General features: G+C 38.8%; 1 protein-coding gene across 7 annotated transcripts in view; it reads right to left on the reverse strand.

Annotated features, from left to right (window-relative positions):
• LOC110827939 (uncharacterized) overlaps window positions 1–26,936 on the reverse strand; it is a 343,471-nt gene that overhangs the window by 286,098 nt on the left and 30,437 nt on the right. For 5 of the 7 annotated variants that reach the window (XR_015533765.1, XR_002542509.2, XM_087343438.1 and 2 more), the window contains exon 2: window positions 1,427–1,624. The exons of 1 other annotated variant lie outside the window; for it this stretch is intronic. Coding sequence is in view for 3 of the 6 variants with exons in the window: in XM_087343438.1 (XP_087199564.1) it covers window positions 1,427–1,624 (198 nt within the window). In the remaining 3 variants the exon portion in view is untranslated. Of the gene's footprint in view, window positions 1–1,426; window positions 1,625–14,075; window positions 14,300–26,936 lie in introns of those variants that run through there. One more of the 7 variants, XR_015533766.1, reaches the window with a different exon arrangement.

Here is a 26,936-nt window from a genome sequence, read left to right on the forward strand (position 1 = left end):
TCAGTATCGCGTCCAATCCAGCTCTGGTGTTGGCCTAGTCTCTTTCACAGAAACTGGTACTAGGAACTCTATCCCTGGGGGTAAGGAAAACCGATTGCTGAGGAAAATAACTATCTGAGTTAATAGCATAGTATGGTTCATGAAATTTGACGGGAATAAACCTTGTTTATGCCTAAAAGTAACATACTTTACTGTAGCAGTATCACTCAAAGTGTTTAAAAAGTTTATTAAACTTATTTATGAACTAAATTGAATATTGAAACATGTTTACGGCTACTGAAACCAGATTTCTGAGAAACGTACCTACACAAAACCAAACGCACGAATCCGCCAGACCCCAACATCGGCGTCGGCACAACCCTGTTCGCAATTCTTGCTACCACAGTTGCTACCTTCAGAACCTAATTTCAATCTTTTCCGCATTCGTACAGACATGAGTGACGAGAACTGACCATTGTATTGAAAGTAGACACCTCTACTCCCCTCATATAATGATATGGCGTGATGCTTTGTAATTACCAGAAACAGTTTGACTTCCTTTTACTTATGTCAGTCCAAATTAATGGCCACACATGCAAAAAGTTCAGCTCGCTTTTCGCCAAGTCACTAAAAGTATGACTGTAGTCCTTCCAGGGTTCAGAATACCTACTCTGTTTATCTGAAGAAAACTGTTGCTAGGCATAGCGAGATAGTTCAGTGGCTGCGCTCCGATGCAGATAAAATTTAATGGCACGACGAGGACACAATCACGTTAACACAGAACCTGCGCGTCTGTTCACAATCTACTGGACGAAATGGAACATACGCATTCATCATGGGACTCAAAATAACAACAACGGAAGAAAGATATGTTATAGTTCGTCAATGATCACAAACTTATTTCCTGGACATAAAAAATATTTCACATTAATCGCTATGTACCTAAAGTATGAGTTATAAAGTAAATTAAAACATCAAATGCATTTTAATAAGTAATTTTTGATGATAATAAATGGTTAATTTCATGATTTAACACTCAAACTTCTTTGTTGACACTGAAGGTCGCGCAGGAGATATTTAATCTGAGGAAAGTCACTTGCTGAAACATGCTTGGCAACGAAGGAAGATAAAAGTAGTATCCGGATACGTGAAGCAATTGGCTAACATAAAACAAAAGAAGGATGATTTGGATGAAGTAAGCAGAAGTCCCAAGAAACAAGCATTTATACGGAATTTTGCTCGGAAACCTCACCTACTTCAAAGACCCATAAACAGACGAAGATAACGAGCATGTTGTAAAGATGGGATCTTTAGCGAAATGGTTCAGAATATGGCTGACTTTGCTGAAGAAAATTAGGCCTGTAGCCGTAAAGAAACAAAGAAAGAATGAAATTCCTCTTTGCCAGTACAGTTTACTCCCGACACTTTTAGATAAGCCACCACTCACCAGTGGTCAGAAGTCTATGTGCCAGCTGCAAGTCTGGTCCGGTTTCTTCCTCCAGCTTCTGCTTCTCAGCCATCAGCTGCTTCATGTACGAGGACATCTCCAGTTTTGGTTCGGGTGTCGTCGTAACCACAGCGGGAGTCGAACTCGGGCCCGCTGGGGAGCTCTCACAATTACCCTCCTCAGCCATTGATCTGGAGTCTAGACGGAACAGAACATACGGTTTTAATACTTGTTTTGCAACGTCACATTGTAAGAAGAATAAATGAAGTAAAAAAGATGTCATTATTGGCCTTCTGGGTTGTCACACCATGTGAACGTCTTGTATAAATCAACGTTTCGGGTTAAATAACTGCCTCCATCTTCAAGCTTGGGGCTCAGTCAGAAATACTGCTTTGTAGTACTCTATGTTTAATCATTCCAAATCACCTAAAAATGTCTCATTAATCCTCAACTTAAAGGATTCTGGTATTGAACAGAAATAAAGAAAAATGAAGGCAAAGAACAATTCAATTTAATTAGTTTTTTGAAACTGCTTCAGACAGCTGGTATACACCATTGATGATAATGATGCAAAGTAATAACCTAAAAGTAATTGGAAATGGCAGTGTTTCTTTAAGTTTAAACCATTAAATTAAGTGAAAATAGTTACTAAAATGAGAAGTAAAATACTTCTTCAGCCTGCAAACATGTGCATCACAACGCCTGAATTACAGAACAAAAAACTTTTCAATGAGTGTAAAAGGAACAATCTATCTCCGAACATAATTCGAGAGTGTAAACACAGCAATGAATTTGAGATTTCAGGTTCTGATGGCGATGAGTATAAAAATGGCTGTCTTCCAGGATGTTACACCAAGTCTGGTAAACATCTACAGATGTTTCAGAGGAGCTTACTGCCTCCTTCATCGGAGCGAGGACTCATCGCTCTGAAATTAAAAGTAGTAAGCTTCTCTGAAACGTCGGTGCGTATCTACCAAACTGCATGATACAACACCATGGAAGACAGTAATGGTCCTTCGGATTCTATGAAAAGTTATTTTTCTGACCAACTAAGCAACTGTTAGAATATCGAGGGCTCTGCTCAACTGCCTTTACAACAAAAGGACTAGCTAGAATATCGACCTTTTGTTTCCTCTGTTAAAATTAACTTCCGGAACACAGTCAAGTGACATGAATAGTCCGGACCCAAATTCGGTGTCCTGTATGGCAACTGTGTTCTTGCCTTAGGCAGGGCTCGAATCGGAATGTTTTGTCAAAAAGATTAAAAGCGTGGCAATGGCTGCTGCCTTTCGTGTGGACTGTTATGTTACACGGATCGGCCCAACCCACATGAACTGGTTTCTGTAATGCGTCGTCTACATAATTCACGTCGTCAGTCATCTTGGGCTCGGCTTGAAGTCTCATGCAATGCGTCAGTCTCCATATGCGTCGGACAAACGCGTGTTGCGAACTTTTTTCTCAGTAATTAGTTTCATATAACACTTTCCATGCCACTCACGACATGTTTCGTTTAAAAATAAAACCCTTGTTGTCTGAATTTCTTTGGTGTTTGAGATCAATGAAAACATTTCTATCGCCATTTCTCAGCAGCTAAACCTAACAATTTGTAATCTTTCAATGTTGATGATGATGTGTATCTCATCGCAATGATGAAGGAGGCAGCAAGGGCCTCTGAAAGTTTGGTAAACATCTACCAGACTACACGGCGCTGCAACCCACAATACAGCTTTCTTCGGGCTCACCGCCCTGAAAGCCTCAAATTCTACTGGACGCTATATAATATAGTTCAGTCAGTAGGGAAACTGACAACGAACTGAACATCCGAATGTGATTACAGGCCAGGACTCTGTCCAGACTGGTTCTGCGGTCCACCTGTTTTCCATTTCAATGGGAATAGCGTACTCTATCATCAGTGACAAGGTGGTCGAAGAGTGAAGATAACCAACAATCTCATCCTAGTGTGGAAGTTTTCTTTACACTCCGTGTACTGCTTCATAGCTTGTTCCTTACGAACTCCGGATGATTTCACTTTACATTTGCATGAATTATATAAAATCAACGCGCTAAGGGGAGGTTGTATCCATCTGAAAGTCGTCAAGGGTTTGGATTACATTTTGTATTGTAAACCATAAAGTTAATATTTTATTTAATGCGACTTCTCGTACAAAACTTTGTTTAAATAACGTAAATAACAAATCTCATCACAATCTGAAGCATTTATTTAAAATATTTTTAGTATGTTCAACAACATAGGATAATTTTTTTTTTGTACTTTTAAGCATTGTTTATGTAGTATTATTCGTTATGCTACAATAGACATTGACTTGCAATAGTACGAGTAAATTTTCATGTCTAACAAATAAGCATCAAGAACATCACGTGCAAAATTTTAAAGATCTCATTTCGAAAATGAGTACTCAAAAATTGAGTTAAACTTTAGAAAGTTTATCCCGTCACATACGCCAAAACACAAAAGAACGACTTCACACTGCTGTCTCAACTGAGGTTTTCAGGCCTCTGTGATCTGCTTCAAAGCGTAATTATAGCTGTGGATAAGTAGGCCTTACCCAGACAATTAATAACGACTAAAGAATACTTTCCTATAATGATAAGACCTGCTAACTATATCCGTAATATACATATTACCATAAAGCATTCCTTATAACTCTTATTCTAAAGACATGGGCGCATATGGAAGGATAATATTAAAACGCATCTTAATAAGGTAGTGTAGGAGGATGTGGATTGGATTAATCTTTTTCAGGATACAGACAAGTGGTGGGCTCCTGTAAAAGAATGAATAGATACAATATACCATAAAAGTCGATGAATTTCTTGATTAACTCTCAAGAAGGACCATGTTCCATAGACTAAGTTAGTTGATCTGTTAGCTTTTTGGTCTGCTGTGCCTCTGTCTGAATCGAGCATGGTACATGACAGACGACAGAGCGTCACTCCGTGCTGGATACGAATTCCACCTGAACGAATGACAGGGAATTATTTTCAGCAGGTGTTACTATCATTTGTTAGGACTTGCTGTTAAATCTGAGTCACGATCTTCAATTACACTAATTAATCACCTGTTAACTACATAAAACCAAGACAATCTGACAGCGACATCTACGGAAGCCAAATGTCAGGATCTTCAAGACCACTTCATTTCAGATGGGTTCATTCCCCACACCCGACCGAGGATTACACAGTCATTCGACGACTATTTCAAGTGATTAAGGTACATAGCGCGGAATGGTAGATGAATATGTGAATGATGAACTGGAAAGGATCTGAAAGGAAGCGATCGTGGTCCGGTTCAATGTAAGAGTACTTACTAGCATTTGCCTTGAAATGTTGAATTGAAATAATAAAATCCTCACGTTTATGAAGCAGGAGTAACAAATACTCGACCGAGACGCCTAGAGTTTGATCCAATAATTATCCTTTTTAAAGCCCATGTCCCACCTGCATTAATAATAAATAAGTCTGCTTTTTTATTTGTGTATTTCGTGTAAATCTCAATGTAAACAGCTATTAGTTTCTTAAACAGAGGGAACAGACTGAATATGGTGAATATTTTACTAATGTTTTTATACGAAGTTCGGCTTCAAAGGCTTAATACTTGATTTGAAGCAACAATTAAATCTTCACACTTGGAAAACTTTGGACACCTTGAATTCTAAAAGTAATATATATTTGAGCTGATGTCTCATATAATCGTTCATATTTCAGCATTTCTGTATTATGTGTGCACTGAATTTTGTAACAAACATTTCATACATTTGTAATAAAATTTACTTGCATTTTCGATATTAATTACCATCATTATTTCTAGTAACATATTTACCACACATCTACAATAAATTTGCTTCCATATTGCTCTCATGAATTCCTTTCAACAATTCTGAATACATTAACTCACCAAATACACTGACATTACGTTATGTCTGTCAATTAACTCATTTTAAGCATCGTTTCCTCGTTTCTGTCGACACGCATTTCGATTACTACGAACTTTAAAGTGAATACGTCGACGTTCATCTGCGTTGTGACACCAACGTTACAGAGGAACATACTGTCTCCATCTTCAGGTACGAATGTCATATCAATCTTAACACAGTTCTCCAACAGAAACAAAAAAATAGACATCATTATTCGTTCCATTGCAGATTTTTTGGGGTAGGGGAGAGAAAGAGAGAGAAACTGAGGGGTATGTACCCTTTGTATAGCCGCAAAATGATTGTCCCTACACAGAACCAACTGTACTGCTTATGTAGTTTCTTCGGTTTCAGGCGCACTGTCATTTGAATTGAATTACACATTCGGGCACTGTGATAAAGACATACAGTCGTATCCTGTGACAGAATGTTGGACAATATGAACTAGTGCTTGAAATGAAGTACTACTTTATTGCATATAAACTGCAATCAATTCTATCACATATTAGTTTATATGACCTTCATTTATAACGAGAACACGACTTCAGTCAGCGTGTACATATCGGATTGGAGGATTAGAAATTAAATGGATTAAAACAAAAAGAATTCCTAGAAACAAAACAAACGAGAAGAGACGAAGAAAAAATTTAACTAAACCTCCCAAATTCAAATCAAATGTTACAAATATTCTGCACTACAGTCACATAGTATGTAAAGTAGTTAGTTCTATAGTAAGACGTTCTCTGCATGACCTGCATAAACTGTGCGCTTACTGGAGAGGTCTAGCTCTCTGTGAGTTTCTTGTAGGCCGAGCCATTTACGAGAAATTTAAGAAAGGTCGATACAAACTTAACGTAAATTGGGCTCATACGAAATAATGTTAAATTAAACTTTCTTTACAACGTTTAGTCTACATCAAACATAATCGAAATCAGTCACAGCCTACTGGAAGAACACTTAATACGTCTCAAATTACATGCGGCAAACCTTCAATAACCCGGATTTCGAATATTTACAATTTAGTCAACTAGAATGATTGGAACATTTGACCGTAAAAGAGACAAAAATAGGAAATCTGTTACAATTATATTAATAAGCTTAATAATTCCTGAAGATTGCTGTCTACTGCCTCCATAATCGCCCTGATGATGGAGGCAACAAGGATTTCTGAAACGTCGGTAAACTTCTACCACACTACACGGCGTTCGAACCCAGAACCCAGACTAACCACCGTGAAAACCTCAAATCCTACATAAATTTCTACTTTTCACACAATCCTTTCAAATGTCATATGTAATGAGATTGACTGAACATTAGCAAAAGCTAAATAATTCAGAAATTAATATGACTTTTTGGTTGAAGAATGTGATAGAAAAAGGCAATATAAAACTGTTCTAAAGAAACATAAAGTGATTATATGAGCTCGATTCGACTGTACGTATCTGGAAAGTTGCTAATTCTGGGATTTTGTTAACATGGTTATGATCTTCAAACAAGCCACAAAGTAAGCATACACACTTTTCAAGGAAGTTAGATTTATCTGAGACTTGAAGTTCTCATGGCCGTGAAGATGTCGATCAAGATCTGGTATCTCGACAGCTGCAGTTGAAGATGATGATTTCCAGACGGGAGAGTTACAAGTAAAACAAGTTTTAATGCTGCAAATGTAGAACGTTCCACTTAAAACCCTAACTAAAACTGTTTGTAAGCTTTGGTGACATCAATATAATGAAACAAACGAGTTGTTTTACTTTTTATTTGCTAGGAAAAACTTTCACAATAGCTTTGCAGCACACGCTGAAAATGTTTACCCATCTTTCTGATGACAATATTTCACCCCCTTTTTACTCTGTTTCGTGCGGCTTTGCAAAGTGCTTTTGGATTAATACAGTGCGGTCAATATTATGTTCCAGCTCCACAAAATAAAGCCTTTCTTTGAGAAATATCTACAGAAAGAAGAGATTCTGAACACACCATATTAGCGCCTTCACAGCTTTTGCGTAACTGGGGTGAGTAACGGTCCAACTATCAGGCAGACCTTAATTCGAGGGTCACGAGGTAGGTTGAGAACTTATTACACGGGAGTGGACATCCATCTGGTTTTGTTTATGAATATCATTGTTGGTATGCGTCTTAAATGACATACCCTGTAGAATGTAGTGCATTTACAATGGAACACATTACTACTTTCAACGTGCGATACAATTTCTATCAAATCACTTCTTTACTTGGTGAGATGTGAGATTCTCAGGGCGACGACTATGATAGTGGATGTCTTCTAGGATGCTGCATCGTGTAATCTGATTGATGCTGATAGATGTTTCAGAAGAGGTTACTACTTCCATCATCAGGGTTATGAGTAGCAAGTTCTTCTGAAACGTCAGTCAGTATCTGCCATACAGTATGATACAACATCCCAGAACACACTAAATTCATGCGAGCTTCCAAATGTCGTGTGCTCTCAAGATGTTTAAATTTATATTCTAATAAAAATGTTTCAGTTTATTGCAACTCCTTCATCAAACGCGTTTAGAAAATCCCAGAAGACAGTCATCTTCATACTACTGTTACCACTAGATTTTAAATATCTGTGACTTTGCAAAAGTCACGAACGTTACTCATGGTCACTTCCACTTGGGATATCAAACATGGAGACGGTGCGTTATTCCGAAACGTTGGTAACCACCTGTAAATCAACATGGAGTCACGACTCACAAAGATTATAATCGACTTGGGTAGTCAGCTAGATTTTGAACACTTCATTGTTTTATTTGCAAACAGACTGACTGTGTCGAACAGTCAATAGAAGATGTGACGTCAAATCAGGATTACATTATAAATGAAACTGACTGATGATGGGGCATGTTAGAGTTCTTGCAGCTTTTCAATCCAGTAATTACTGTTGATTCAATTTTGTTTGCCCTAAGAGAAATGTAGGCCTGCAGTGGTAGAGGTACAATCAGGCAATACTAATTCTGTTGATATATCTCAGCTGACAAACATCATCATGAAAGCCTTCGGTTGACCTCTGCAGCACAGATCGCGTGTAATAACAGAACAATCAGGCAGAGAGTCCCGTGAGTGCTTTGTGGAATACGTAGGTTACACAGGATAATTAAACTAACACCTTTGCCGAAAAAGAGAAGGTCTCACACAATGCCTTCAGTATAATACTGGGATTGTAAGTTAACACAGACCACGACCGTTTTCTGACAAAGCCTCAGCACACACATCTTGTTGAAACGTGTTTAAACTCAGCGGCCAGTGCAGCATTAAAAGTAACCAAATCAAGATTAATTATTTAGGTTACAATCTACTTCAATAGCCAGTTCCACTGTATACCGAATAACCTCAACACTTTACGCAGCTTCAAATAATATTGTGCAGTAAAGCCATAACGTGTGTTGTCGGTTTTGTTGCCCAAATGACGTAATCCGTAAACAAAAAATGTAGGTTAGGAGTGTTCATGCTGAACGTTAGACCGTGTTAAACGTATTGGTCCTGCAAACAGTTTAAAAAACAATAAAGAATAAAAAGTTTTCTGTCTTAGTTTTGTATTTCAATGTACTGGATCACAACAAAACCGATCAGAAAAATGCATCGTTAACCAACACCTCCAGCCAGCCAACGCGGAGCCAGAGTAAGCCTCATCTAGACGCCTAACCTAACCTTCCTGGAGTCGGGCAAACATTTAGTGTGCAGTTCCAGTTTCGAAACGTGCAGCACATCTAATCATTCTTTCATTTCCACAAGAACAAAGCTAGGAATGCAAATTATCGAATTATAATAATTTTTAACACTCCTGTCACTTCATGTCTAACTAACTAACTAGCTTACGGAACCCGAAGGTTCATCACCGAATTAACCAAAGCCCTCCGCCGGACCCTGTCCTGGGCCAACAAAATCCAGTCTCCTTCAACTCCTATCTCCGATAGACTCCATCTGAGATTATCCTCCCATCTACGTCTAGGTCTCACCAGAGGGCTCTTTCCCTCAAGCTTCCCAACAAATACCCGGTGCACACCTCTTGTCCCATCCATGCGTGTCACATGCCCCGCCCATCTCATTCTTCTTGACTTAATCACGTTGACAATATTGGGGGAGGAGTTCAAATTTTTAAGCTCATCATTATGCAGTTTTCTCCACGCCCCATCGTCTTCCCTCTTAGGTCCAAACATCCTCCTCAACACCCTGTTCTCAAACACCTGCAATCTGTGTTCCTCCCTCCGAGTGAGAGACCATGTCTTGCACCCATACAAATCAACAGGTAAAGTTATTGTTTTGTTTATTTTAATCTTCAGGTTCTTGGAAATCCGACGGGAAGACAAAATATTTTGAACTGAGAAGTAGTCATTTCATGTCTCGCAGGTTCAAATACTCTTTTCAGAAACGCAACTAATTCAACTTAACGGAGTAACTGAGTGCCTAACAGCCACTGTCTGCTACCGACATTCTACTCTTCTTTAAAGATTCACAGGTTCACAATGGACCGCAACTAGCCCCTATCCTGAGTCACATGACCCAACCCATACCCTCCCATACTATTTACCTGAGATCCATTCTAATGTTATCTTCCGGTATACATCCCGATCTTTCAAACAGTCTCTTCTATTTCTCTCCAGATTTTCAATTAAAAATCAACATGCACTTCTGATTCCTTCCATGCGTGCTTCATGTCCATCCAATCTGATAAAACATAACTTTTTTATAATGAAATGTTTCGCCCATCTTCAGCAGAGTTACATATGAAGTTATATGAAGTGAATTGAATCTCCTCAGCATTTGGTTTTCAGAGTTCCTTCATCGACATTACTCATCCAGGATAAGAGACTAATTTCACATCCATATAAAACAGCAAGTGAAGTATTTACTTAAAACTGTGGTATATGTAAATGCAAACATTCTGTTTGCTTATAATAAAATTTCCAATCGGAAATCACTGGAGTGTCTTATTTTCTATAAACTTCGGTTTCATTTGTAATTTTACTGAAAATTACTTGTTTGTATTGGCGCTGGCATTGGGAACAGCGACTGTGGAAATTTACCCTCGGAACTTGATAATACTCGCTTAGGTACGGGGCATTATGAATGCAACTTGAAGCAGCAAGCTACAGACCAACATTTTACGTTCAGTAACAGAGACTATCACCCTGTCTCTTTCACACCCGGTCTCAATTGTAGCTCACTCGATTTAATTAATTTCGGTAGGTATCATAGAGAGTAAAGACAGGACTGTATCAATATTTACGAAACTGTAGACATCTACGAATTACGGGCTTCGACATTCTGTGATTAAACCCGTGTTCTCACAGTATGAAGGCTTCCACGAGTTCTCTCAAGCGCGTAGCGGAACGTACTGTGTGTCTGCATTGTTTTTATTTTGACAAATGTGACTTGCTACTTCTAGGGTTCGGTTTTCTTCTAAACTACACCCATTAGGCGCTGTAGTAAAGCGGGAACGTGCAGAACCACAGGACTGGAGGCACACGCCAGCTTCTCATCTGGGAGATCCGGCTTTAAACCCAGGGCAGTCCGTATGGGATTTGTTGCATATAAAGTGACACTGGGGTAGGTTTCTCCTGAGTACATCGGCTCTCAATGGTCATTATCATTCCCCGTTGTCCCATATTCACTCAGGATCACATAGGGAATAGACAAAAGGCTCGTTAGTTACCGCAGTTCTACAGGGACACAGACTCGCTCCATTGCAAAAACAACAGACGAAGTCTTATGGGAGCCCTATTTTTGGTCACTTTATTTTTGCACTAACACTCCTTTCAACTGAATACAAACAGAAAAACAAGCCCTGTTCTCTGTAACTAACAGCCTACGACGAGTACATCCCCTATTAATTTTGCATCGGATTCATATTTAACACTGCGACCCACAACGCAGTGTGCCGAGCTAATCTCTCAAACCGTGTTCCCGTGGTTCCATTTCCCTTCATATTTGTTACAGACGTTAATTAAAGGGGATGTTTGTGCCAAGTTTCTTAACGTGCATCACACACCAGACTGCTCCTACGGAAGTGAAGCCGAAATACATCTTCACATAAATTTGCTAAACTAATTAATTTATTTGTACATTTCTTCTCCAAGACGCTAGAGAATCATTCGATTCTTAACCTCGTTCAACCACAGACGTTTCCTAAATTACAATTATTCAACTGGCAGCAGAGTTACTTCAATAGGAGATCGCCCCATTAGACGATAGCAAATTGCCTACTATATTACTCTGTCTTAACAAGATACGGATCGACAGGCCCTAAGAGGGATTTTAACCCACACTGACCTCATCAATATTGTGTCTTAAACAGAGCTAACACCAGCTAAATAAAGAAGTATCATAGGATATCCAAAATTAAAATTATATATAAATCGTGTCACGTGTAAACAGAAACGTGAGCTTCGTAAGCGAGATTCACCGCAACATCGGTGGAAAGTCCCTTAGTTTGAAAAGCCCGTCAGTCTGCAGGCAAGTAACAAGTTTCTAGTGGAACGGACTGAAGACTGTTCTAGCGTTTGGAATCCTTCTTGTACGAGAGTAGAGAGAACTGAGGACACATTAAAATGAGGTAAAGAATGATAAACATAGGATTAAAGGAGACAAAAAATAAGAAGAAAGAGGTTAAAAAAAGAATAAAATGGGACGAAAAGGGCAATGATAAGAAACGTCGCTCGCTTGCATCATCTAATTATACTGTTGGTTTAACTGGAGACAGACGATACAGACTCGTCTGCTTGCGAGATGCCCTTTTTTTTAGCATAGTCAGCTAGCAAGCGGACTCAATTCTTCCCGCACTTGTGGTTGAGCGATGGTTTACCCGCTCCTCCACGTTTCACGATAGCAACTGATTCATCCGGGTTAAAGTCCTGACCACAGACACATTCCGACTTCGTTATTCGTGGCCACGACATATTCAACTTCTTTATTCTGAAACCCCAACAACATTTTTCGAGAGAAATATAAGAGCAACGAACTCTGCAAATGATATAGCATGTTCAAACACGCAACAGCAAAACACACTACATACGAGGCCTATTTGCACGTACAGTGTCCGCCATTTATAACAGAAGTGACACAAAATGATGTATTCCTATTATTTAAAATAATTCCCCTACCTGTAGGAAGTTACGTAGGTTCCTTTCCGCCAACTTCCCAAATTTTGTCATACCTCCTGTAAACAGGAGTTCTGCTGCAAGGTATTGCAAGAGGGTGCAGAACTCATTACATTGGGTGGTTCAATCCATCACCCTCACAGGACAATGTAGCAAAACGTCCTTAATAGGATCCAAATACACGATCCTAATATAAAAACTGTCAAAGGCAGTTTTCGTCGGTTCAACATCAGTCGTCTTCTAGACAGGTGACCCCCAAATTCTTGATCACGATATAGACCTACGGGGCTTACATTACCAGATAGAAAAACCCTTTTCGTGCTTTGTTAGCGATTAAACTACCGGCATTCAAACATTTTAGGCATACATCATCTGAACAGTCTTCTGTTAGGTTAGGTTAATGACTATCGTACAGAACATTTCCGACAGCCTTGTGCAAATACTCAAATAAGAACGTTCAGTGTTCCGAATTGGTAAAACTCTTTCAGTTTAATAACAAAAACGTTAATTCTTACATTGTAAACAAACGCATTCAACTTGGTAGTAAATGATTAATAGGCCACAAGGTCGGAGCGTTTATTTTAACCACGTTAGCCCGGCTAACACTTTCTTTTCTTTTTCCGGTTTAACAATGTTTGTACATTTTCCGGTACCCTTTACGGGTCCCCAACTTTTCAGTTAGCTCGATCTGTAGACGTTCGGTAGGACTCCTTGGATGAGGGATCGGCCCGTCGCAAGGCCTCTACCTGTACACAGGACAACACAACACAGAAAAACGCGGACAAACATCCATGGCTTGAGTGGGATTCGAACCCACGGTCCCAGTGTCCAAGCGGCACAAGGCCCAGGCCTCAGACCGCGCGGCCACTGCGGACCCCTTTGAAAAACAAAAATAAAGTGTTTGTGTCTCACTTTCGTGGTTCAGTGGTGCCCCACGCACACTGGAACACAGCAGAACCGATGTACTTTCTCTGATCGTTCCTGCTGTGATACAGCGTGTGGAGTATCACTGAACTACAAAGGTAAGACAAAAACACTTCTATTTTTCGTTGCCAGGCTAGCACAGTTAACATGAACGCGTCTGTTTGATTTGATCTTTTCGCAGAAAACGCGTTTCCACTTCATGGGTCACGGACTAAGAAAGAGTTCAGAATCTCTGTCCTATTTCCTTTCCATAGTTCAGAAAATGATATTCACTTGGCCTAATGGGCTGTACTTGTAGTGACTCTGCATACCTAGTTTCTGAACTCATTCACCGACGCTTTCACATCTGAATAAATCAGACTAGCGTATAACAACATGACTGGATGGAATGGTTGTGACCTTCTTATGACCCTATCCCAACATTTGTTTGGAGAGACTGAAACAAGTATGAAAAACTCTGGATATCTGCTATTCCGGCTAATATTAAAACCTGCGACCTCCATAACAAGAAACATAAGTGATAACCACTTTCGGTATAAAATAAAATTCGGAATTCTAAGACGGATTTGGAAAATAAAATAGAGACTTCAAATTATTTTTAACAAACCCGAAACTAAAGAGACATTTGAAGGTAAATCACTCGATAGTAAACATTACGTTACTGAAACATCTTACCGTTTAATGTGCCACTCTTCTTATAATCCAAAGTGATGGAATTCCATGAAACAATCGACCACTGTTATCACGTGTAAAGTCGGCATAAGATGGGTACGCCACGTGGCTGACCGCCAACACACATTCACCAGTGTTTGTTTATGTGTAACACGCTGCACCGATGCTCAGACCAGCTCCTCGCAGCGCTACGATCGGTTGGCAACTGACGGACGAACCGACGGCTACAACCAGCGCCTCGCTCCCGCCACCTGCAGTCACGAGCTCAAGGAGCGCTGTGTTTACACTGAGGAGGTCCCATCGGACGAGATTAGTCAGACGACCTACTGAGTGAATGACATCGCAAGTGAAGAAAGGAATCTTCGAAGCTGCACTGAAGTATTAATTGAATTAGGATCCAGCGCCTCCTCTGAATCTTTAATTTCCTTTCTGTTTTCCAAACACTTAAGAAAGAAGTACCGCTTGTTCGAACAACAGCCCTCTTGATCCTGTAAGCGGTCTCTGTTCAGACCTCGTGTTTAATTAAACGTCTACCCCACTACAACTCTTATCGAACGCCACGGCTGAGTGATTAACTCTTCTGATTTGTATTCTGGAACAATTCTCGGCTCACTCCAGCCAAATGCCAATAGAAAAATATTAAAATTGTTCTCCACTTATTATCTTCCACGTTATAATTTACAATCATCCTCCCTTTCAATACCATGACTTATAACTGGAAAAGATGAGAGGTTGTTAAATAAGTAAAGAAAAGCTTCATAATATCGGGATTCGTAAATGCATAAGCGTTGTCTGAAGCCGATACAGAACACAGACGACGGGTTCGAATGCCGCTTGGGACACAGATGTTCGCGTTTTGTGTTCTGTCCTTTGTTTGTTTGTGATGTAAACGGCCTTGCAACGATGTGATCCCAATGTATAAAAAACATTTTCACTTTTTTTAATAATGAAAGAACTCAGTTTCACTTATCGGAATCAGATTACAGGGCCAAAGAATAAATCTGCAAGTTACATTCTACAGGTTTCGCCAGAGGTTCCAAAACTTTTATAACTTGCACCCCCCTTAAAACATTTCATAAATTTCTCGCCCCCTTCCAGAACAAGTGCAAACAAACAGATTTTTCATAAAATTTAGCTATTAGTACAATTTTTTTTATAAAGTAGTATATATTATTCAATGCATATAATTTAAAAAGCTATAATAAAATATACGCTTCATACCTGGGTTAGTGGGATGGGTCCCTAACTGTAAGTAGACTTATATTGTCGTTTACTTCCTAAAACCGCCGATGCTCTACGAGTCTGAATTCTAAAGTACTGTAAGACAACTAAACTGCCTCAACCAAGCAAAGGATGTTAAAAATGTTCCTCCACATTTCGTTAAAAAAACTTTTTCATACAAACAACACCAACCCCCCCCCCCCCCCCCCACAGAAAACCACTCGCGCCCCCTAGGGGTGCACACTTTTGGAACCTCTGGGTTACGCTTAAGTCAATCATCAACTGATCGGGTCAGACTGAAGCTATTATATTCATCACTTGGAGTCTTGGAGGCTGCTTTTATATTGGAATTTTAAGATGCCAGAGATCAATCAGGACTGTCAATTAAGTTGAAGTCCTAACTACGTACTTCGCATTACCGAAACGTCCTTAATTGTCCGAGTTTTTACTAAAGTAAAACCTCACTCACTCGGAACTACCGTAATTAGACTGACCTCTTTCTTCTTCATGTTTCTTATTCACGCAGAACGGAGATTTTTCGTAAACGAAATTTTAATGATACAATTTTTTACTTTCTGTCGGCTGAAAATAGTTTGGGCATACACGGAATCTAATTCATCTTCCTATCCAGCTGGTTTCTGCGCCTCTCCTGCAGGGTCAAAGATACCAGAGCTTGAAACCCACAATACGAAAATGTTCTCGCCTCTAACAGCTCGTCATGAAGACGTACAGGGAGCGTTGGCTGTCAGTAATTGACTAAGAAATAGCGAAACAACAGACATACGCAGTTCCCGAAGGGATAAAAACAACTAAAATAAGCGAATTCCATTTTTCTACTGGTAAAATGTTCTAAATAAGGTTCACAAAGATAATCGCAAAGACCTTAAACAATAAGATATCAGACCTCATTTGGCAGCCTCTAAATTAATGCATCGCACAACATTCGCCTCCTTTCTTTCTGTAGGGAACAGCTTGAAGAAGGAATAAAATCTGGAGATTTCATGCTGACGATGAAGGCGACACGCTCCTCAGAAACGTCGACAGCCACCCACAAGACTACATATCATTACAGCACAGAATACGACCATCTCCAAACGTGGAAATGTGGTCTCTCTTACAGTTTCCAAATTCGCTCTTCGCTTTTTGCATATCTATTTCTTTGCCTTGGTGTCCAATTATTGTAGACACAAATCTAAATATTAAATTTGACTCCCAGTAGCACAAAATTTTAAAGAAATCTATTCAGTACTGTCAGAGATAAAACTTGCCGGCACGTGGATGTGCACGACTTCCACTTTATGCGTTCACTTCGCTCACTTTTTAAAAGAATGCGTAATAATATTTTATAGCCTTAAAGGCAATTAATTGTCTTCTGGGATGTGCCGTGTTGTGTGGTAGAACTTCCATCGGACTGCACGGAGCAACATCCCAGAGGAAAGACCACATGGCATAACATCGCAGAACACAGCCGGCGTAAGAACCTCAAATCTCACCTTTTATCGTCGTACCGAACACTGGTGTACCACTCCGTTTTCAATCATCCATCATGTTTCATGAATATGCAAAATGATCTACCGGCAGTTCGTAGGTTGAAGCAAAACTTTACGGAATCGCCACTCTACTGCTTTGTTCTTTTAGATAAAATATGAGGGGCTTCTCTCGTAACAAGTGGCAAGGGGAAAGATTAGCGCCATTTCTACTTGTAGGTCTGTCAGAATGTACGACAGGTAGAAAATTATATGGAGAAAGAGAGAGAGAGAGAGAGCACATCATTTAATCTCCTACATAAAGTGTGGTGCAGACAGAATGCCATGCCGGATAAATAACTTCTGCTACGAAAAACACTCTCGAGTATTCTCAGGCAAAAAAAATTGCAACTTCCATAAGAGTGAGAAGTTTGCTGCAGACATCTGGGCATCTAGGATCCATACGGACTCTGAGTCAGAGAGAAAGGCTAGTGGAATAGAGATGGATCTCATGATTTGAAATAAAGAACCTCAGCTGGAAAATGAGGTTCTCTTTCGGCCATGTCTGTCTGTCCGTCCGTCTCCGAACTAAGATGATGCCTAAAAGTATGATACATTTATGCGATAAGTTACAGTGCCCTGTTACTGTTTATGTAGTATTAGGGCCGAATTATTTAACATGTGAGTTTAATTATACGGTCATATAAGACGCAATGACAACCAAATATAAGAAAACATTTTTCCACCCCCACCCCCCTAAATATAATACTTACTTAGGATACTTAGGCGACCCGTTCTTCAGTGCCTGAGCACTGCGGGTCCCAACTTTTCGTTGGCTCTGATCTATAGACATTCGGTAGGACTCCTTGGACGAGTGATCAGCCCGTCGTAAGGCCTCTACCTGAACACAGGACAGCACAACACAGAAAAACATCCACGGCTTGAGTAGGATTCGAACCCACGGTCACAGTGTCCAAGCGGCACAAGGCCCACGCCTCAGACCGCGCGGGCCTAAATATAATAGAAGCAAATTTAGAAATAATATAAAGTAATCCATGTAGCCGAATCTCCTTTGGAAATACCAAACTCCCAACCAGCTGATCCAGAAAGTTATAGGTTTTATGTAACTTGAAAACTTTATTACGCTGTTCAAAATTTTACCTTCACACAGACCATTGCAGTCCATATCCATTTTAACAAGTTCCTCCCATCTATGTGTAGGTTCACCAGGTTTCTCTTACCTTTACATTTCCCAACTAAAGTGCTAATTAAAATGTCTGTGTTTCTTATATATGCTGCCGAACGTCGCAGTCGAGTGGTTAGCACTCCTGCTCTTATTCGACCTTGACTGAGGCCTTTAGTGGTGTTCCTCAGTTCCTCCAGTCATGCCTAGATAATACCTTTAAACAGGCCATTAGCGCCTTCTTCCATAATTTTTCTAATACGCTGTTAAAACTGTTCTATCATTCTACGCTACATAGTGTAAGATGCAACGTTACGTAAATTGTAAATAAAAACCCATGCATGCTACACGTCATGTGTATTTCATCCGTCTTTATTTAATAACCCTAAAATTAGTATATGACCGCCACAAAGTATATATTTTAGTACGTTAAATAAAAGAATAGATTAATTTACTGATTACATTTTTTTCAGTCCGTCATTACCTTATTTCTCCCATTTTCCAATACCAACTTCATCATTTTCTTCTCAGTCTACGCTAATATTAAACAAAATGTAATTCCGTAAGGCGAAGCCCCAGGCGGACAGTCACATTAAAAGTAAGAAAAATAAAAAGAATCTCGACTGTGTTATAGGACCAATCAACCTTAATGTATGCAAAGACGGTCACGTTGATAAATTATAAGGATTAAGGACGATTTAGCTCAGTGATAAGCTGTTCAACACAGCGCCTATACTGCATGAATGGCACTTCTCCAGCTCATCAATTCCTGTGGAGGACTGAAGGTGTAATTTTCCACAGTGAATAAAATTCGACTAACAGAATATTTTGCTACAAGCGGTGAAACTCGTATTCATGGGGCCCCGACTTCGATTCTCGACCCAGAAACAGACCATCTTCACTGAGGACTTTTGTCTCTTTGCTCAGTGCCTATAACAAAACTAAGAAATAGTTCTAAATAGTTACAGAACAATTTCCATGCATCTTCTTTGATAGTTATGACGAAGCGTTCGAAATACGTAGTCGAAATTTTTTCGATTCCGCATGAGTCCTTCAGTGTTGGACGACATTACTGAAAAAATATGTTCCTTCAAATGTCGTCACTAAATTGCATGCGTCAAGGTCACAGTAGAATCTTACAGAGTTGCAACACGAACAGCGGAAGCACATGGAAGAGAATAAAGCTCAAAATTCTCAGCGTAGCAAAGCTAGAAACTCTGTAATGTTAACTTAGAGTCTCGTGATAAGGGTAGGAAGGTAAAGTCCTTCCGTCGCCTTGAAGCATGTAATTTGGTGACAGCTACTGTAGAAAAGGGGTCAGCCACAATTTATCTTTACAACTTTGTCTTCGTTACTACACTCTATAAGGACAAAATATTTATTATGACATCCTTCATATTCCTGCAGCTTTCCAACCCTCTGTCATTCTAAGGAAAACAGCTACTACCCCTTTCATTAGCTCAAGCGGTTAGCTGCATTGGCGGCCGGATTCATTCCCAAGAATTCTTCATTAGATTTGCAGTTGACAATGTAGAAATTGCGGTAAGGAGCAATATCACTGTTTCAAAACCATCCATTACCACTGCAAAGGTTCTTCCTTGGTTTTATCAGTCGTCCGAAGCGAGTTTTGAAATAATATTTTAAACGATGCTATTGACACCAACAAATTCATACAACACTACATGATTCATAAAATTTTCGAGTCTAAATTAAAATGGAAACAGCTCTGAGCTGGAAAAAGCGGTAATACAGCGTACCCCACAATTAAAGTTGAAGATCGAAACATTCTCATGTTCTGTGTAGTTTGATCGCATTTTAATTTCATTAACCTGCAGCAATATTAGATGAGATGGTTTCGCCTCGATGAATGTTATACAAATAAAGTACTTGCCTACATATACCAGCTGCAGAAGTAAAGGTAAGTAGTTTCTACGCTATAATAAAATTGTCCTCAATTTTCTTCTGCGAATTTTAATTTCACGAATGCCTAACAGACTCTAATCCCTACGCTCCATTCTTACGTAGCAAATATAATGAAGTTGAAATTGGCTTTTTTTCTGCAGAGTCTTGATTTTCAGTAAAAATGTACGTTAAGGGAGAAGTGAATGTACTGTAAAGTAGCTTTCCTTTAGTGACATTAAAAAGTGAAGGGGGGGAGGGCAGTCCCACATTAATATTTCGCCGACCCACACATAATGCAACTTAAGTGGACTAAAAAAAGAAACAACAAAATTAAGTACGTCTAACTAATACTGAAGTCGTTGAAACAAACCAGCTGTTAAGACACATTAAAAATATCAGCAGACACGTTTCATTTGAACACTTTATTTCTGATCAATAAAACAGCGTTTCATGTTTTGTGTTTCTCCGTATTTAAAAAGTACTATAAAAGGAAACAACATATATTAAACATTTTTGTAAACAGACTGCTAAGGAAAATAACTGGACCTAACAGGAGGGAGTTACAGAGTAACTAAGAAATTTACTAAATAAAGAGGTCGTAATTTCTCCTTTGCATTTAATATAGTTACCTTTATTAATTTTAGGAGGCGTCAAGGAGCTGATAAATGCATAGATCAGCATTTTAATCGAAGTACTTGAAGAGAAGATATTACTTGGAAGACGTAAGCATAGATGGTAAAATAATATTAAAAATAATGATAAAACTCATCTTACAGAAACATTCTCACGGAGAATTGAATAGTGGATGTTTGTGAACACGTTAATAAACCTTGGAGTTTCACGTTGAGAATTTCTTAACTATTTTACCGATTATCAACTTATGACCACGACGTTAGTTATAAATCATACTGTATATAGTTTTAATACACAATCTTTGTGCAAATCATTAACACATGCTATCTTCTTACACTGTTATTCGTCTTCTTTAGCTAAAATTTAGTGGCAACTTGCTTGTTCTCCCATGGCCTTTGTCTTACTAATAAACAAGGTTTTACTATCACTTTGACTCGCATCTTCATTGATTTAGCTGCTCTAAAATAATATGTCAAATACAATAAATACAGCGCGTTCACTGATAAAGTTCAACGCTGCCGTCACTTCCGGGTCCTCGGCAGAAACTGATAAATTTTATTCTTTTTATGGACAGATACTTGACTCACATCGGGAAAATATTGTGGCACTTGGCAGTGAGTCATGCAGACCCAGCCGGAAGCCGGAAAGTGACAGTTGCCTTCAACTTTATCAGCACTGCAAAAATATGCTTGAATTCTTGGGAGACTCCCAAAATAATCAGTCGTCCCACCTCTCGTAACAGTTAGCACTTTCAGTTGACGTCACGCGACCAGAAAGTATAAGCTACCACATCATTAGCACGCATTGTAAATAGACGTTGAAGGTGGAATAAAGAGGTCACAGGAAGAAGAAGAAGAAGAAGTCAAGGCCTCTAGAGCAAGTGTTTCTTACTGCGACCCACGAATCTCGCGACGTTCCTACCTCGTGGCTGTATCTGTGCTCAATTAGTTTTGCCTTACTCTACACTCTGCGTCTAAGACTCAGTTTATCTGTCTGTAAACCAAATTATCTTTAATTTTAAAGGAAATTAGTTTAGAAGTTAGTTTTCAACACAAGTCGTATATCATAAAACTAAACTCCGAGTATTAAATCAGGGCAGTCCGACCTTGTGAATTTAACTTTGCAAATGTTAAGTTCTGTATGAACTGCAAATACGTTCCATCGATCTGATGGAAGATGTAGAAACTTGCAGCCACCGTAAAAAACACAGTATCCATAAGAGGGTGAGCAGGTGAAGCAGAAGAGGGCGTACGCCAAGTCCACTTGAAGATCAGTTATCTCAGAGGTTCAGATGTTACAGCTTACTCATACGGAAACGGCTTACGTGAGCCAGTTACCATTTTTTGTTATTAGACTCGTGTTAACCAGCGTTTGAACACTATCGGCTTCTGAATAAATAATAATAATAAGCAAAAATAATTCCAATAACTATAGGAGCAACTGGAACTGTCTCCAAGTTACTTAGAAAATATGTGGGCAAAATTCCGGGCGAACACAACATCAGGGTACTTCAGAAAACTGTTATTTTAGGATCTTCATACATCGTTCGAAAGACGCTGTCGTAAAATATGTGATAATCTCTAAAAATAAAACTATATAATACATGTAACATGTATTAAAACAAAATGTATTTATTAAATAGCTGCTGCACTATACGTACCTTAGGGTCAAGGTTTGTCTCGGATACATGTAAGTAAATACCCTATAAAATGGTGATTATATGGGATATTATTATTATTATTATTATTAATAAATCTATCTATTAACTCCTTTTTACGCTAAATCCGTGTGAACAAGGCTTTGGTGTATGTGTATAAGAGAGCGGGATACAAGGTGAACTAAATTAACTTTAAGTTAATCTGTCCTTTTTCGGTTTCTTTGCTGGCAGCTAGTTCTGGTGGGAGCTTACATTATTCAAGCTGTTTATTTAAATTCTTTTCTTATCTAGTTCATTATATACACATATGCGTGTCTGTGTGTGTGTGTGTGTGTGTGTGTGTGTGTGTGTGTGAGAGAGAGAGAGAGAGAGAGAGTCTCGAATAGAACACTCCTAATGGTACAAAATTTCCCTTGAAATATATATCGTTATTCAGAAAATCAATAAATGGAATGCCTTTATGCAACTCAGATGTTAATCTGCGCAATTCATTAAATTCCACCATCTGACCTTATCTTCAATCCAAGAGTTTATGAACGTATTTAAAAAGCCCGCTATTCAACCATATCATAAGCTAGATTAACCCAATCAACCAGCGTCTATGTAGTAGTACTATAGATCCGACCTATATCCTAGTTCAACTCTGAAGATGGAGGCAATATGTTCCTCCGAAACGTTGGTATCCATTTACAAGTCCACACAACGTCACAAGTTAAAAGAAAACCATGACATATTTGCATCAAGGTCTGGTTAATTTTTTTTATTTTCCCAAAAACAAACTATATTTGTACACTTCATCAACCAGAAAATGGGAGACTTAAGAGTATGTAGGAGGATAATATTAAAGTAGGTCTTACAAAGAGAGTATAAATGTGAGTGTGTGGCGGGCTCCTGTAACATGGTAATTATTCTTTGGAATCCATAAAACAAAGAGAGGGTTTAGATGTAACTGAGCACCTATTAACTGCTCAAGTTCTCTCCTGCATGGACTCAACGGATATTTAAAGAAACACAGAAAGCACGTCTGTGGTCTTTAGAACCACGTATAATCAACTGGACTACATACTGTATCCAGCTTTATGTACAATGCGGTTCAGAAACCAATTTTTGAGTATTCCAGCAATATCTTTCGTGGCCTGGCGGGGGATCGATACTGACACAAGACGTTCTCGACCTGCGAAGTAGCTAACTTTGAAAGGTCATAAATTCTAATCTTCCAGCAATTTATTCACTGAGATATTGATTCATTCAGGATTAGCTATCATCAGTGTAATTCGCGAGACTCCACCTGCAGTCGAAGTATTTGGTTCCCAACAGCAGAATCTGGCTTGCAAAAGAAAGCATGCAGTTATGACTACGTCTTATTATCATCTCACATCCTTACATGGCCCTAAATCAGTGCGATATATTCATTATTAAGTTATTTAATGACGTCTCATCAGATGCAGGAGCTGAATTAATCTGTAAGATAGTCAAGAAGTAAAAACGGTTTGGAAATACTCGAATTTGGGGCGTGGCTTGCTTAAAGGTACGGATACTGTGATGAACAAGCAGCTATTTCAAATGCAGCTAAAGCTTAAATTTAATTAAAATGTGAATTTTTGTGTCTGATATAGCTATTATAGTAGAACAGCGAGTTATCAAGATATTCAAGTTACACTTTAGCGTCGACATTTTATTCACAAGTTTAATACCTTCATGGGGTCCACTTCTTGTCCTTTATGATACAATCACCATAACAAAATACTGGGAAAAGTACAGGCCGTGAATATTTTCTTGTATGTGCTGATAATTCAGACGAGCATACATCAGTATTTTCAGAATTATTTATAATTCTCAAATAACCCAACCATGCTATAGCATATCCCTCCTTAAGTTTTAGAAACTATTAAAATGCATCCCTTATGCGTGTTTTCTGCTGATATTCATAAATTTCGTAGTAAGCACGTAACATTAGAATTAATGTATTACATAAAGCCCGTTGTTATTCAGAGGAAAATCCCAGGTATTACTCTGCATAATACTACGGATTCATATTTAAAACATTTAATTTCTTAATTACGCTAGGAATGTTCTGATGCCTAGTACCTATTCACACATAAAAGAGAAATCTCTTCTTATTCTTGTGCAGAGAGTGGACAAATTAGTGCCGGCTAGAAACTCAACCCGAACATCGACAGCATTATGATAATAAAAGTATGGTTAATAAAATATTCTCGGGCAATCAGCCGAGACAACTGATTTTCGTAGTAAACTGACGTTCGGGAACCAACTCTGTCCCCATCATCAGTGGCCTGATGATGGGGACAGAGTTGGTTCCCGAAACGTCGGTTTACTACGAAAACCAGTTGACGCGGCTGATTGCCGGAGAAGATTTTATTGATTGTACTCCCCGCGAAAGTCTCAAATTCAATAAAAATATGGTCGTCTTAACAAGTTTTATATTCTAATGGACAATATAAAGAAAATTCTATAATTACAAAGTAAGAATATAAACAGATTTTTACGTAACTGTAAGGGTCACTGTCTACACACATTTACTGGGTTGTATCTGCAGTTGGGCATGTGAAATTTGAGAGGCGTCTGCAGATAGGGGATACGTGTTTTTCTTCGCGTCATGTGTAATTCAGCGGGTTCAGAGGTCAATATTCAGTTCCTTTACTTATACATAAAGCGAGTGATGCGGGCAAAGAACACTTTACTGTATCCAGAACGTGGGCCACAATGGCGAATTATCATTTTTGATGCTACAGCCCAGTTCGAGTCTCGGCTTCCTTAGCCGTAGAGATATCATAAATCCGTATTAAGACAAACCGCAGGACTGACTGAATTTCAGGCAGTCGCAAAGTTCTTCCCATATAAATGTGGATATCCAGACAAACTTCACATTTAACATGAATCCATACCATCAAAACTTACTAACCACTCCTTATTAAGAATGTTCCGGGTTCAAATCTCAGCCCGAAGACCGGCTATCCTGACTGAGGTTTTTCGTGATATTCCTCAGTTCATCCAGTTAAATCTCGCTTTCGTATCTAAATTAGGCTATCGCCATTTTCTTCCACATCCTTTCTAGTTCATCCTTATACCATCCGACGCTAATAATATGAGATACTGTGAGTGTCATTAGATTAACTACAAATATGGCAGAATGGCCACGAGAATTGGAACGTTAATATTTTGTGTCAAATTATTTTATGGTGTGAATATAAATGTTGAATTTATTTGGTTAAATTGTAGGTCATTCGAAGTTTCTCGGGGAAGAACCAGGAAGAATTATATACAATTAAATACAATTTCGCCGCGTCAGTGGGTTTCGCACCTATAAAAAGCAATACAAATAACAGCCGCGCGCGACAGCACTCGACACGCCGCACGCGGCTAGTCGCGCTAGTGTGTCCCTAGCCTAAGAACATTGTAATGGCAATGGTCCAAAAATTATCCGATAAAGCACAAACTTCCTTAACAGCAAATGAGCATGACACCACCGTATCGGTAATAATATAAAGATTCATAAATATCATCATATAAGGCCCAAAATTCCTTAACAAAAGCAAATTATTACTAACACTGCTTATTATATAGACAAATTCTTTTTGTTATCTTCTCTAACAGAGATAGTGATTAGAATAATGAAAGTCGTAATTAATTTTGGACCTAAGTTTACATTTCTCTTGAATAATAGAACAATCTATAGAAAATATAAGCGAGGTGAAAGTTCTTAAACTCACGGAAATTAAATGTGAACATGTCCAGGTGACGTCGGTCTTATTATAGTAAGTCGATATTCAAAAAGTTTTCTTGTATCTGCTAAGGAAGGCCACGGAGCAAAATGTGTTTCGATATTTAAAATATGCGAACACGCATTTCTGTCATTATTCTTCCATACTTTCAAGCATAACTTTTACACGCCACATGTAAGGGCTTGCAGCAAGCAATTCGGAATCAAGTGTTTTCATGGAAGAAATTACAATGTCTTCTGAGCCCTAAAAAGTTTATTAAACCTTGATTTACATTTTAATTTTGTTTCGCGTAATTTCCATAACGGGCACACATTAGTTTTTTCGATATAGCTACTGAAAAAGTAAAATACTGTATCAGCTTCTGAAGTTTAATATCTCGAAAGCGATATGCGGTGGATGTCTGGGAAATATTCACTGTTTTACACGCCCGTTAATAACAACAATTAATAAGTTAAACCTTTTCTTATGCGGGAATTTATTGCTCAAGTGTTGAGACACGACCATTTCACTATATATTTCAGCTATAAATAACCATCTTTAGGAGTTTAAATATTAAACTTCAAGGTATTAGTATTATATTAGTGTAGTCCTGATGTTGGAGGCATTACGAACCTCTGAAACGTCTATCAGTATCTGACTACACGGCCCTACATCCCAGAAGAATTTATACATTATACTCGTTCCCTTGGTAAATTAAAATCTCACGTAAATTAATTAATTCCTCAGTATAAGAAGATAAACTTACGTGGTCTGTTTCCACGTGCCAGTATCAGGAATAACCACCGCGTACCTGTCAGTGCAGCCTGATTCTGAGCCGAGAATTGCACCTGGAACTCTCGAATGACAGTCTGAAGTTGCAAACACTCAACCACAACGTTTAGAATCGCGAAGGATTGCGATGTAATAGATCGTGGTCCATTTTAAGATATTTTAACAACATATCCATTGAATTTCTATCCGTCAGGGTAGCTAGTGCCTGGGTATAAGCTCGAAAAAAGTAGTACCTCCTGAGTACAAGCCATCCACTATCCGGCTGGTCTCTTAGAGACTCCATTGGAT

The sequence above is a fragment of the Zootermopsis nevadensis genome, unplaced genomic scaffold (genome assembly GCF_977971745.1).
Source record: "Zootermopsis nevadensis isolate Lab colony 2312 unplaced genomic scaffold, Znev_1.0 Znev_ptg000006l, whole genome shotgun sequence".
NCBI classification, from domain to species: Eukaryota; Metazoa; Arthropoda; class Insecta; order Blattodea; family Termopsidae; genus Zootermopsis; species Zootermopsis nevadensis.